General features: G+C 45.7%; 1 protein-coding gene across 1 annotated transcript in view; it reads right to left on the bottom strand.

The window, feature by feature from the left end:
• Positions 1-786: 786 nt before the first annotated feature.
• The window catches only part of LOC131252516 (vacuolar cation/proton exchanger 3-like), a 77,315-nt gene continuing 65,048 nt past the window's right edge, over positions 787-13,053 (bottom strand). The window contains exons 10-11 of the mRNA XM_058253094.1: positions 1,322-1,415; positions 787-1,193 (exon numbers count right to left, since the gene is read on the bottom strand). Coding sequence (XP_058109077.1) covers positions 1,132-1,193; positions 1,322-1,415 — 156 coding nt within the window. The 3' untranslated portion in view covers positions 787-1,131. The remainder of the gene's footprint in view (positions 1,194-1,321; positions 1,416-13,053) is intronic.

Raw genomic sequence — 13,053 nt, 5'->3', positions numbered from 1 at the left:
TGAACTTCGCGGACAAACAAACAGTAGCCATCAATAATTTACAGGAATCAGATGGTTATTAGCATATATGTTAGTGCACCTTTTGGATTATGGCTCATTCACAACAGGGACCCACTGATTGGATTGTCTGATCAATTGGGATCGTTTTTTTTTTTTTTTTTTTTCCTTAAAAAAATGTTTGTAATCTTATAGATTCAGACAAAAAAAGGAAAAATAAAAAAATCTTAAGATCAACAAGGTGGGTACCACAATAAGAAAGGGGCGGGCCTCACCTAAGGACCACACAGCCGCTATATAATTTTCATTTACATCCAAACAAGAGTACTCAACAAAAGGAGTCAGAAAAGGATAAGCATGCAAAGCTGGGATAAGGTGGACCGGGGAGACTTCTTGCTTTTGAGTTGGCCCAGTTGTGTAGGTTTTGCCTAAGCAGTTTCAGTATCAGCTAGTTTAACTAGTCCTGCCTTCAAGTCTCCTTCAGTAGTGGTCTCCTGTTCAGGCCTCTATTCCAGTTTGCTTCAGCAGGTTCAGCTGATATTCTGCCTTCTTAAATTCCTAATGTGGCCATTGGCTTTATGTGAGGCAGAGTTAGCGTTTAGGCAGGAGTGTGGGAATGTATCTCTTTATTTACTTGCAATGCAATACAATAGAAAGATAGAATGGTCATCTATATTTCCAAGTGAAATACACTATTATTTTATTATGACTGCCAAATCAAAGCCATTCAATCAGCAAAACAAAAACATAGAGAGCTCTCTATACATACATATCATACTTTGTATTCTCTCTTCTTTCTCCAAAACTTTCAAAAAAGCCAACCTTCATCCATTCTCCAACTTATTACAGAAGAAGATTTTTCACCCTTACTGCCTTGTTCAAAGTTACAAACAACACATCCAAGACCCCCATGTGCAATCACTGCTTCAAGCAGGACCATGCCCATCCAAAATGAATGAATGCTAATCGCTCGCGATTGATGGTGGGGGTGAATGACACCCGTCGAATTAAAAATTAATTTCTGACCTGCAATGCCATTCCGTTTGCCATATGTTACTAAATGTTTCACAGCTTGACGGTTGTTTGTAACAAAATATATCTATATATATGTATCCGAATTTGAAGCTTGCCTGATTAAGCTATGGTGGTGCTTCCCAATGATGATTCAGTGCCCATGTTGATAATGTGTGGTTGGTCTGGAATCATAATTCAATATTGGGAAAGAGAGTAAAAAGTTAGAGATCAGATGATAAAATAAGTAAGATTTTTTTTTTCTAATTGTTCTTCTTGTGCACTGGCCATGTTGGTTTTGCTAGCTACTTACGGAGTGGAGGAGTTTTGAGAACGAAGAAGCAGGCACCGATGACAACATAGCAGGGAAGGAGAACCAGTCCTTTGAGGTAGTGTGAAGTTCCATCCTGCAAATTGCATTATGTTCTTAAACTTCTAGGGAGTAGCTTCTGACTCTTAGTTTTCCCATGTTGTCGCCGTGGTTCCGTTATCCACGACCTTTGATGCTATCCTCCCCCAAAATCCCCCAGATTTGCAGATCCTAACCACTCAACCTGTGGCCTAATGATAGACATTGAAGGTGGGCACACATGATGGACGGTTAACATCAAAGGTGGGCCTACATGATGAACGACCCATATTGAGGGTGGGGCCCACACAATGAATGGTCCATATTAAAGGTGGGCGTACATAATGGACGTAATGGGCTTTACATGATGGATGACCCACATCATAGTGTGGTTCCTCGTGCTTGACGGTCCACATCCAAGTTCCCACATGATGGACAACCCATATCCAAGGCCCAACATGATGGATGATCCACATAGATGGTGTGCCCCATATATGGTGGGAACCTAGTATGTCATCTGGTGGGGAACTGGCCTCATATCATGCACTTGCTTTCATCTTGGTTAGCCCATTACCAACACTTCCAATTGAAGTGGGTTGGTTCATTGCCTGGGATCTATCCCTCAGGTCTGCAGCTGATGATGCCGTTTGCAAATTATTTAGATGTGAGCTTAGGGTTTCAACTCCTCTCCAGGCACGGCTTTTCATTCTTCTCAGGTAATGACTTTCTAACTCCTCAGGTCCTCACTGTTGGAAGTTTTATAACTTGGAAATCATGGATAATGGTAGTCCTTGGGACTGCAACTTGGCTTTGGGTGAATCCGAACCCTATCAATCCAACCTAAGTTTGGGCCAGGTGGGTTGGGCTGTCTATGTCTTCAGGTTGAGTTGGGTTGTCAAGACCTTTGGGTTGGGTTCGCATGGATTTGGGTTTTGGGTTTTGGGTTTTGGGTTGGGTGGTCTTGAGGTTGGGTTGGTCTTGGGTTGACCTGCAACCCGACCCAACCAGTCAGCCCAAGCCAAGCACACTTGAATTGGATCTCTAGTATAATCTTACTTGAGCTAGACATTTGGCTAGTTCATTATAGAATTACTTTTGGTACTTAGCAAAATTCAATTTCTTTTGCATCATTTAATCAGCTTTGGTATGCGTTATAACAGAGATCAGTGATTTCATGTCGTTAAAACTTTGATTATGAAGGTTTTGGGCTGCAACTCAGCTGGGCTATTCCAGGCCTATTTTGAGCACACCCTTGTTCAACCTGGGTCTTAGGGGACTGTAGCTTGGTCTCAGGCCTGAATTTTAGGCCCAGTAGTTGGCTGTGCTGGGCCGTTGCTTTTGAGCCTTCTTGAAGAAGACCAGTGTTGGGGACTGTGGACCAATCTCAAACCATCTTGGTATCTTGTGGGTTGGGATTGGAATCAGGTCCTCGGCTTATGCGTCAGGCCAGGAAACAATTTGAAGCAGCCCTAGCCCTAGGACCTGATTAATTGATAATTAGCCCAGTTTAATAGGTTATGAGATATTTAGCAGAAGATTTCCTTCTAAGGCCCAGCCGTCCCAGCCTTAATTTTGTGGGCTTGGGCCTGAAACTGAATTTTTTTCCCTCTCAAACTTGAGTAACTTCAAAGATCAGCACACTTGGGAACCCCTCACCCACCAAAAAACATGTGTAGATGTAGTCTCTGCGGTGGACTCTTGACGTAGAGTGTGTCGCGGACAATTTCATGGTCAAGATGGACCAGAGAAGGCTCGATTGGAGGCAAAAGTGATCTGGATCATCAGAACCATAAAACAAGCGTATCTCACAAATCGAAATGAGTTATTCAACGTACCATATATGATTTTGGGGTAGGAGAATCTACTTTAGCCACCCAACTAAGCCGTGCCAAGTTCCCCACACCGAACTTGCGAGATTCCATCAAATCAACAGTAGTAAATGTAAGACCCGTATCCTAGCCTGTACTATTCCGTAGGCTTCCGCAGTCATCCCGGTCGAATTTCGATGACCTGCGATCGGTTATCGGCGTTTGCGCGCGACCCTGAGATGTGTCCTGTATGTCTGAGTCGGCTCGACCCGAGACTTATACCAGTACGACCGCGCCGTCGCCGCGGTTCCGACGCCGCGTCTCGCTCGTTGAGGCGATACCCATGCCAGGATATGTGGGCCTGTGTTCAGATCGAGGAAAACGCCGCGCGTTGCAATCCCAAGAGAATGTCCCATCAATCATATCAAAAGTCAAGTACTCCATCCCATTAAGTCAAGTACAAGCAACATCCCTCTCTTACATCACCCTTACCTAAAGTCAACTTTCTCCCTTACACAAGTACACCCCATCACCATCACTTCTCTCTCATCATCTCTCTCTCTCTCTCTCATTTTCCCAAGCATGGAATCGTCCATGGCTCCCATGAGAAAGGTAGTGTGGCCCACCTCCCTATCTCCCATCTCCACCATCCAATGATCATCTCCACCATTGAAATTGCTTCTTTGGGACTCTATCACGCATTGGCGGAAGAAGGAAGAAGAGATCTCAAGGTGGGTGAATTTATTTTGAGTAGATATTGACCTTTGGATCATAGTGGGTGATTTGTATGATTGGTTGTTTTTTTTTTATGATGGGCAAGTGGGACCCACCAATCGATGGTGAGGATCCCATCTTGGCCCACCATGATGCATTTTGTTTCCAAGCTGTCTATCTAACGGAGACCACCTTTCTATCCATTTTGGGACAGGCATGGGTAGAGGGAAAAATATTAATATCAACCCTGATCCAAAACAGGTGGGCTACACTGACGTGGACCCCACCTGATCTGTGTGCTTCATCCATGCTTTCCACCATCCAGTAAGGGACGGTGGAGCACACTTGATATATGCGTTGAATATTCATCGCCAGCAGCGCCTGCTACTGGAGGGAACGTCAGATATAATAGCCATCTCTTGATGAATGAATTTTTGGTGGCTCACTCATGTAGACCCTACCTTAATGTATGTGTCCGATCCATACTGTCCACCCTAATTGCCAGCTCATTTTAGGCGTTGAACCGAAAAATGAAGCTGAACTGAATCTCTGGCGAGCCATATCATAGGAAATAGTGTATTTATTGTTAAAAATCTGATAGGACCCGTTGTGATGTTCTGTGCATAAAAAAAAGAAATTGGATATTAGGCTGCTAGATGCATTCCGGGGCATAGAAACCAGCCGATGGACTGGATCATCTTGATAGGGGTCCCACCTATGCAAAACCTCAATAAAATAATTTTTTAAAAAAATATATATGTCTATATCGTAGTGGACTCTGCTGCTGCCAGCGTCCAGATGCATGCAACAGGCAAAGAGAGTGGGCCCCACCTCAGGCCCCCACTGTGATGCTTGTGGAGCATCCACACTGTGCATATTGATGGTCCCCTTTAGGCACAGGAATATGCCAAAAACCAGCCATATATGAGACTTAGGTGGCCCACACCATCAAATCACTGAGGGATTGAACGTCTACCATTGAGACTTTTTTTGGGTCCCAGAAGTTTTGGACCGATATGAAATTTGTTTTTCCTCTTTAATTGGGTCCTTGTGACCTTATGAGTAGATTGGATGGAAAATAAACGTTATGGTGGGCCCCACATGGGACCCACATGTGAAAGGATTGGTTGGTGTATGTAAACACAGCTGATATAGCTGCTGTGTTGACGTCCCAAAGTTCAGTGGGTTTAATCACGAGGTACGTGCTAAATCCAAACCGCCCATCCATCTTCCTGAATGGGCAGGAGCTTTGCGTAGCCACCTTGATGATGTGGTATGCCTACCGTCCACACGTGGGACGTGTGGACCCCACCACAATGCATGAGTTGTATCTGTAACGTCCATCTCTGGACGGTACACCTTGAAGTATTCCCTTCACAGGGCCTGGACGCTGGGTCCTTCACAACATGAATAAAATAAAATAATATAATAATAATATTTATATATTATATATACATAACTCATGGTGGGCTCCACGTAAGACCCACCTTTACTGTATGTATTTCATCCACCCGTAGATCCTATCCACGTGGCCACCATCTCATGGAAAATGATCCAGACCATCCAGATGATGGACGGTATTGGGCCTGCAACCCTCACACCTGCTTATAGTTGATGTATTGCCGTCAGTGGGTGGGGTCTAATGATCCAGACCATCCATCTATGTGGACCCCACCTCCTATCAGTTTGTTGAGGATGCCAGCAAGGTTCTATGGTTCCCATGGACGATGTATGTGTTGATGATCTACGCCGTCACACGCATGGACCCCACCCTGATGTATCTGATCTCCGCCGTCCTATGACAGCGGACGGTGGGATCCATCTTGGCGTATGTATTGCATCTCTGCCGTCTAGATGGGACGGTGGGACGTACTTGATGTATGTATTCTGTCCACTGTCCACACATGGGACAGTGGGACCCACGTTGATGTATCTGTTATTTCCCACCTCTTGTAGCAGCGGACGGTGGGGCCTACCTTGATAATATGTGTTGTATACGCCTTCCTCTCATGTGGAGCCAGCCGTGATATAATTGTTATCCACACCGTCCATCTGGGCAGTGCTATGTGGGCCCAAATGATGAATGTGTTGTATCAGCACACTGTCTATTTGGATGGTGCTGCGTGGGTTAGACGGTGCCACGTGCGGCCTACCATTGATGCATGTACGGTATATCTTCGTCGTCCGTCCACCTGGCCAGTGCGACCCATCGTGACATATGTGTTTCATGCAGAATGTTCATCTCCAAGGCCCACCTGTAGCATGCAGGGCCCACTTGCTGCATGTGCAAGGCCCCCCTATGGCGTATATTTGAGGGCTACACCGTGATGTATTTGTTTCATCCGCACCGACTAGATGTTTGGACGGTGCTGGACAATTCAGATGGTGATGTGGACTCCGCCATGATGCATGTATTTTATGTCCATGCCGTCCATCTGCCGGCCCCACCTTGATGGATGTGATACATCCACACCGCCCGACCTTGATTGATGGGCCCACCTGCCATGCAATCGCAGGGCCCATTATGATATGTGTATTTCATCTATGCCGCCTACCTATATCGCCCACCTTGATGTGTGTATAGCAGGCACACTAATCATTATTGGGGCCCATTTGATATGTGTAGGGCCCACCCCGGTGTGTTGTATCCGAAGCGCCTGTCCATCTTACCAGTAGGGCTGTTGGCCCCATTATCTTGTGAGGTCCATCATGGTATACATGTGTTATACACACACTGTCCATTTATTTTTGGGCCGTAGGCGTCATTACCTTGAGGGACCCACTTAATGTATATGAGGCCCAATGATGCAGCCCAATGATGTTGCCGACTTGATGTATATGAGGCCCCCTGTAATGTATACTTGAGGCCCACTTGCAATTTATTGAGGTCCAAGGGTCGTGGTCCATTGTATTATGTATAAGGCCGTATGAGAGGCCATGGGCCTACTACGATACGTTTGGCTCTATGTGGGCCACTCCCTGAAATTCGGGGGTCGAGCATAACTCGGCTCCCGAGTTCCAAAACATCACTTATGCAACATAATTAATGAGAGATGTATGTTGAATGTATTAGCACATAAACATGGGATAGATTAAGCCAAAACGCAGATATGATTCAGGGATAAGTGAATAAAGCAAGCGGAAGACTTATAGTAAAATATGTGTACAAGTGTAAGTCCTGAATTACATATACAACCAGATCGTGTAAAAGTGTTATTTATCAAAATTTATAAGTTCAATTTACATCATTTAAGTTCCCAAAATAGTAATCCCATAGATCCCGCGCAATAGGATCGAGGCTCGCTAGAACCCGTCTCAAAACGCATATAGGAGAAGGCGGCCTCGTCGTCATCCAGCTCTCGCTCTGCCTCGACGTCGCATCCACATCTCGCAACATCGGGGCCTAAGATGCAGTCCGGTGGGTGTGAAACACCGCCCGAAACGTGGGAGTGAGTGATCAACTCGGTGGAACAATAAGGCACCGGTTAACATGTTATCAGTTCAATCAAACAATAATGATAAAGCATGACAATTATATAAATCCTAAGTACTCTTGTTAATGCAAGGATGAATGCAATATGATGCGTGCCCTCACGCGTACACCCTCAGCGTCTTCATCTTACGTTACGCATGACATCGCCTCAAAGTGCGCCACATCTACAAAGCACATGCAAATGCGGTGCATGGATATGATTACCAAGTTGTTATTAGTCCAATTCATACATCAGGATTGGGAAGCTAAGATACCTTCCTCATATCATCATCCAAACAGTGATCCATACTAGGGTCGTCAATCCTAGACATCTCATACGATCATATAGTTGAGGTCGTAGCAAAGGGCTCGTCACCAATCAATGCACGCCTTTCATGCCCTTACTACCACAGATCGGCTCGTCACCTCCTTGCGGTATCCGGGGGTGCTCGAGGTCCCGACAAAGGGCGCGGCACCACTCAATGTCGGCCGACAACAGACGAATATAGTGTCCCATACCACCATAATCGGCTCACGAGTTTAGTTGCTCACTGGTCACTACGGGGAGGCTCGTCACCCCAGCGTAGGCCGACAGCTCGACCACGGTGTCCCATACCACCATGTCCGGCTCATGAGTCTTAGCGGATCAGGGAACCATGGTTATTAGGATTTCACTGGTAAGTTCGGTACCCTAGATTCAAGCAGTAGCGTCCATACATGGTTAACATACACTGGACAATCGGGTTAGTTGACGAACTCGACTAGCACGAGCGCACGTTGAATTGAACGACATAGAGTGCGCAAACACTCCGCGTGGCCAAACCACTGCCGCCAACTCTAATACGGCTCGGGTTCGTCTAATACGTCCTACGTGGCGAAAGCAATCTCAACCACGAATATAGGGTCAATTACCGATTTCCTGGACTAAGGCATAGTCCCAAATATCCTACACTACTACAGATATTCATATGGAATGTAAAACAGTAATGGAACAATAACTCAAATCATGTTACATACACATCGAATAATATCAACGTAACATAAATGTAAGCATAGGAGATGCTTGTATTTAAATAACTTTGAATTTAAATGCATAAGTGAAATCATGCGCATCCATAGAAGTATTGAGAATCACTTCTCAACGCCTGCATTTAGTGTAATCAGTTACACTTAGGTCATTCATGCATTTCTACAAACACTTAGCAAACATGGAACAACATACATGACGCATGTTGAAATACATGCACTTAGACAATTCCTTTTATCAAGGAGTTGTCATACATGCATCTAGCATACATACATGACCAATAATCATGGCAAACATAAGTGCGTATTTTATACGTATACGGTACTTTATAAATACACTTAGAATACACAAATCTCAATATAGCACATGCATATCAGGAAAGCAATGTAAACATAACATTTGACATGTGAAATCTCATCCATAACAAGAATAAATCACTAACGCTGGGATTGAAAGCCTTGAAAACCATAACCTATACACTTAAAGTCCGCACCTTAAGCGAGGAAAGAATAGCCGAATTGATTTAGACGAGTTGTCTTCGTCAACGGCGCAAGAATACCCTAAAATAAGGATAGAAATGAGATACAACAACACCAAGTCTAATCTAAGCTCTAACACAGTTAGGGTTAGGTTAACTTACCCCAAAAAGAACTCAGAATCGTCAGAGGAACGATTCAAAGCAAAGGTTCAAAGGTGAAGAAGAACAAGGAAGAATCAAGATGATTCACCAACCAATCTCTCTCACTAACTCTCTCTTTTCCACTCTCTCTCCAAGCTAGGGTTAGAGAAAATTCGTATGGAAATGAGAGCTAGGGTTTAAGGACTATATATAGGCCTTAAAATGATGGAAATAACCCTATGGTCAAGGTATACTTAGGTAATAACCAAAGTACGCCTTTCTCGATCCAACGAAGCACTTCGGTGGGCCTATAACCACGAAAGGTCGGACTTAAGCTCACCGACCATGGATCTAGGTCAGTGAGTTTTCGCATCGACCGGCTCTTCAGATCAACCGTGGCGGACCACACTCAATTCAACGGTCACTAAATCTCATCAAGTCCACAAGCACTAGGATATGCCTGGGCCAACCATCCCGATCAAGAGGGTGAAATTGGGTCGAAATCCAACGGTGAGATAGCTTAAAATCGTCGCGCAAGCGCACGACTCAATTTCATAAAAAGCTTATTAAATTCCAACCGTTCTCACACTCTTCACTCGAACTCAATCAAATCGACCGAGAATCAGATCGACTTGATTTTGAGGTGAAGACCAAGCCCAACTCGGTGACCGCAACTAAGATCATCGCCATCGGACTTTCGATGCGCGGTCAAGGTCCGATACGGATTCTAAAAATTCCCCAGAACAACTGGATTTAGCGATGGATCCCAGATTTCAGAGTAACGTAGCGCTCACTAATCTGCACGTTTAGAGCCATGCAGATACAATTTAAAGTGATTGATGCGAATTTCACAAGCAATCAAGTAAAGCGCTAATTACCCCAAAAACAACTACTTAAGGAAAGATTAGCACAAAATTCCAAGGTCGTTACAATCTACCCCCCTTAAAGAAAATTTCGTCCTCGAAATTCATACCTTCATATAATCCTCAAGGATCAGAGGGTAGGTCTTCCTGACCTCAGCTTCAGATTCCCAAGTAGCCTCTTCTACGCCATGATGCGACCATAACACCTTCACGAGAGGGATAACCTTGCTACGCAGTACCTGCTCCTTTCTATCCAGAATACGTGTCGGTTGCAGTACATAAGTGGCATCCTCACTTAACTGCACTTGCTCCCAACTGATAATATGCGAAGGATCAGGAACGTACTTCTTCAGCATAGAGATATGAAATACGTTATGCACGCCCGCAAGAGGTGTGGGCAAAGCAAGGCGGTAAGCTACCGCTCCCACTCGATCCGAACTTGAAATGGACCAATAAATCTCGGCGTCCTTCCTTCTTACCGAACCGCAAAACTCCCTTCATAGGAGAGACCTTCGTAAAAACATGATCTCCCACTACGAACTCAAGCGGTCGACGCCTCGTATCGACATAACTCCTGCTGTGCTGCTAGAAGTCGACGTCGAATGATGTCAACCTTCTCTCAAGTCACCTGCACCAACTTCGGGCCAAGCAAACTACGCTCACCAATTTACGCCCAACAATGTGGTGCTCGCACGGCGACCATACAACGCCTCGAAGGGAGCCATACCGATACTACGGAAACTATTATTATACGCGAACTCTGCATCAGGGAGACAAATCCCAACCGTCTTTGAAATCCAAAACACAAGCTCGCAACATATCTTCCAGGACTTGATTCACGCGCTCCGTCGGCCCATCTGTTTGCGGATGAAACGCGGTGCTGAACTTCAGTTTCACACCCATCGCTTCATGGATACGAGTCCAGAAGATAGATGTAAAACGCGTGTCTCTATCAGACACAATCTCCAGGGGAACTCCATGCAGACGCACTATCTCCTTGATATACAACCTAGCCAACTCGTCTGCAGAGTAAGTGACTCGATCGGTAAGAAATGCGCCGACTTCGTTAATCGATCGACGATCACCCAAATAGAGTCAAATCCCTTCTCGTCCTCGGCAACCCAGAAATAAAATCCATAGAGATGAAATCCCACTTCCATTCAGCTATGGGCATGGGTTGCAGCAATAGAGGTCGGCGATGCTCTGCCTTGACCTGCTGGCACGTGAGACAACGAGAAACAAATTCAGCAATCTGGACCTTCATATTGTCCCACCAATAAGACCTCTTCATATCCTGATACATCTTCGTGCTACTGGATGCATCGCAAGCTTAGAACTATGGGCTAACTCGAGAACCTCACGTCTCAAGTCATGGATGTTAGGAACACATAACCGCCACGAAAACGTAGGCCCCCATCGGAACTAACACTCCTCGGAGTTCTCACCTGTACCAACCCGCCGCCTCATCTTCACCAAGAGCTCATCATCTACCTGAGCCGCAACGATCCTCTCGTCGATGACGGCCGTACACGAATGTGTGCGATAACCTCATACGGCTCAACCACCGTAAGCTTCGCTCAAAATCGCGCACGAACTCCAACATCTCCCACTCTGCTATCATCACGGAGCCGCAAACTCCAAAGCCTTCTTGCGACTCAACGCATCCGCCACAAGGTTCGCCTTACCAGGATGGTAAGAAACATCGAACTTGAAGTCCTTCAATGTTTCCATCCACCTGCGCCGCCTCATATTCAAATCACGCTGCGTGAAAATATACTTAAGGCTCTTGTGGTCGCAAAAGAGCTCGAACTCCTCACCATAAAGGTAATGTCTCCAAAGCTTTAATGCGAAGATGACAACTGCCAATTCCAAGTCGTGCGTAGGGTAATTCTCTTCGTGTTTCCTTAAGCGACGCGAAGCATAAGCAATCACCCCGTCCTTCTGCATAAGGACACAACCGAGACCAACGCGAGAGGCGTCGGTATAAATAATATACTTAACCCCTTGCTCGCAATACTAGCACAGGGGCGGACGTCAACTTGTCCTTCACCTCCTGCAAACTCCGCCCGCTCACTCCAAGCAAACTTCAAATCCTTCCGTGTCACCGCGACAACGGTCCGGCAATCTTCGAAAAGTCCTGAATAAAGCGTCGATAATACCTGCAAGGCCAAGAAAACTCCTCACCTCGAAAATCGAACCAGGCCTGCACTGCACCTACCTTGGCAAGGTCGACGGCTATACCTTCCTTGGACACCACATGTCCCAGAACTTGACTTCCTCTTTCCGGAAATCACACTTCTTGAACTGTGCGAAAAGCCGATGCTCCCTAAGAGTACCCAAAACCGCTCTTAAGTGCTCCTCGTGCTCTGCCGGCTCGCCGAATAAATCAAGATGTCATCAATAAATACAATGACGAATCGAACCAGGAAAGCGAAACACCCTGTTCATCGATCCATGAACACGGCCGGTGCGTTCGTCAGTCGAAACGACATCACAAGGAACTCATAATGACCGGAGCTGGTCCTGCGGTCTTCTGCACGTCCCCATCCTTGACGCGCAACTGATGATACCCTGACTGCAGATCAACCTTCGAAAAGTACCGTGCCCCCTTCAACTGATCAAACAGATCATCAATCCTGGGCAAGGGGTACTTATTCTTCACAGTTACCAGATTCAACCTGCGATAATCAATACACAATCGCAAGGAACCATCCTTCTTCTTCACAAACAAAACAGGCGCTCCCCAAGGAGACACACTGGGCCGAATAAAACCCAATTCTAGCAAACCATCTATCTGCTTCCTCAACTCCTCCATTTCACTCGGAGGCATCCGATAGGTGGGTAAAGAAATGGGCGCCGCACCAGGCATAAGATCGATAGCAAAATCAATCTCACGCTGAGGAGGTAATCCAGGAATCGACTCAAACACATCTTCAAACTCCTGAACTACCGGCGTACTAACCAACGCCGACTCGGCCGAACTCTCCAACAGAGAAGAATAAAAATCAATACGAATAGGGTAACTGACCTGAACCGGGAAAGTAACAGTCTCGCCCTCAGGTCTATGGATCGTCACTGATCTCGCTTCACAATCAATCTCAGCTCGCATCCTCGTGAGCCAATCCATACCCATAATAACATCGTAGTGATAAAGCGGTGCGACTAACAAATCAACACGGATCGATCCACTTCC

The sequence above is a fragment of the Magnolia sinica genome, chromosome 8 (assembly GCF_029962835.1).
Source record: "Magnolia sinica isolate HGM2019 chromosome 8, MsV1, whole genome shotgun sequence".
NCBI classification, from domain to species: domain Eukaryota; kingdom Viridiplantae; phylum Streptophyta; class Magnoliopsida; order Magnoliales; family Magnoliaceae; genus Magnolia; species Magnolia sinica.
The sequence above is the reverse complement of the archived record's forward strand: the minus strand, read 5'-3'. Positions and strand labels throughout refer to the sequence as shown.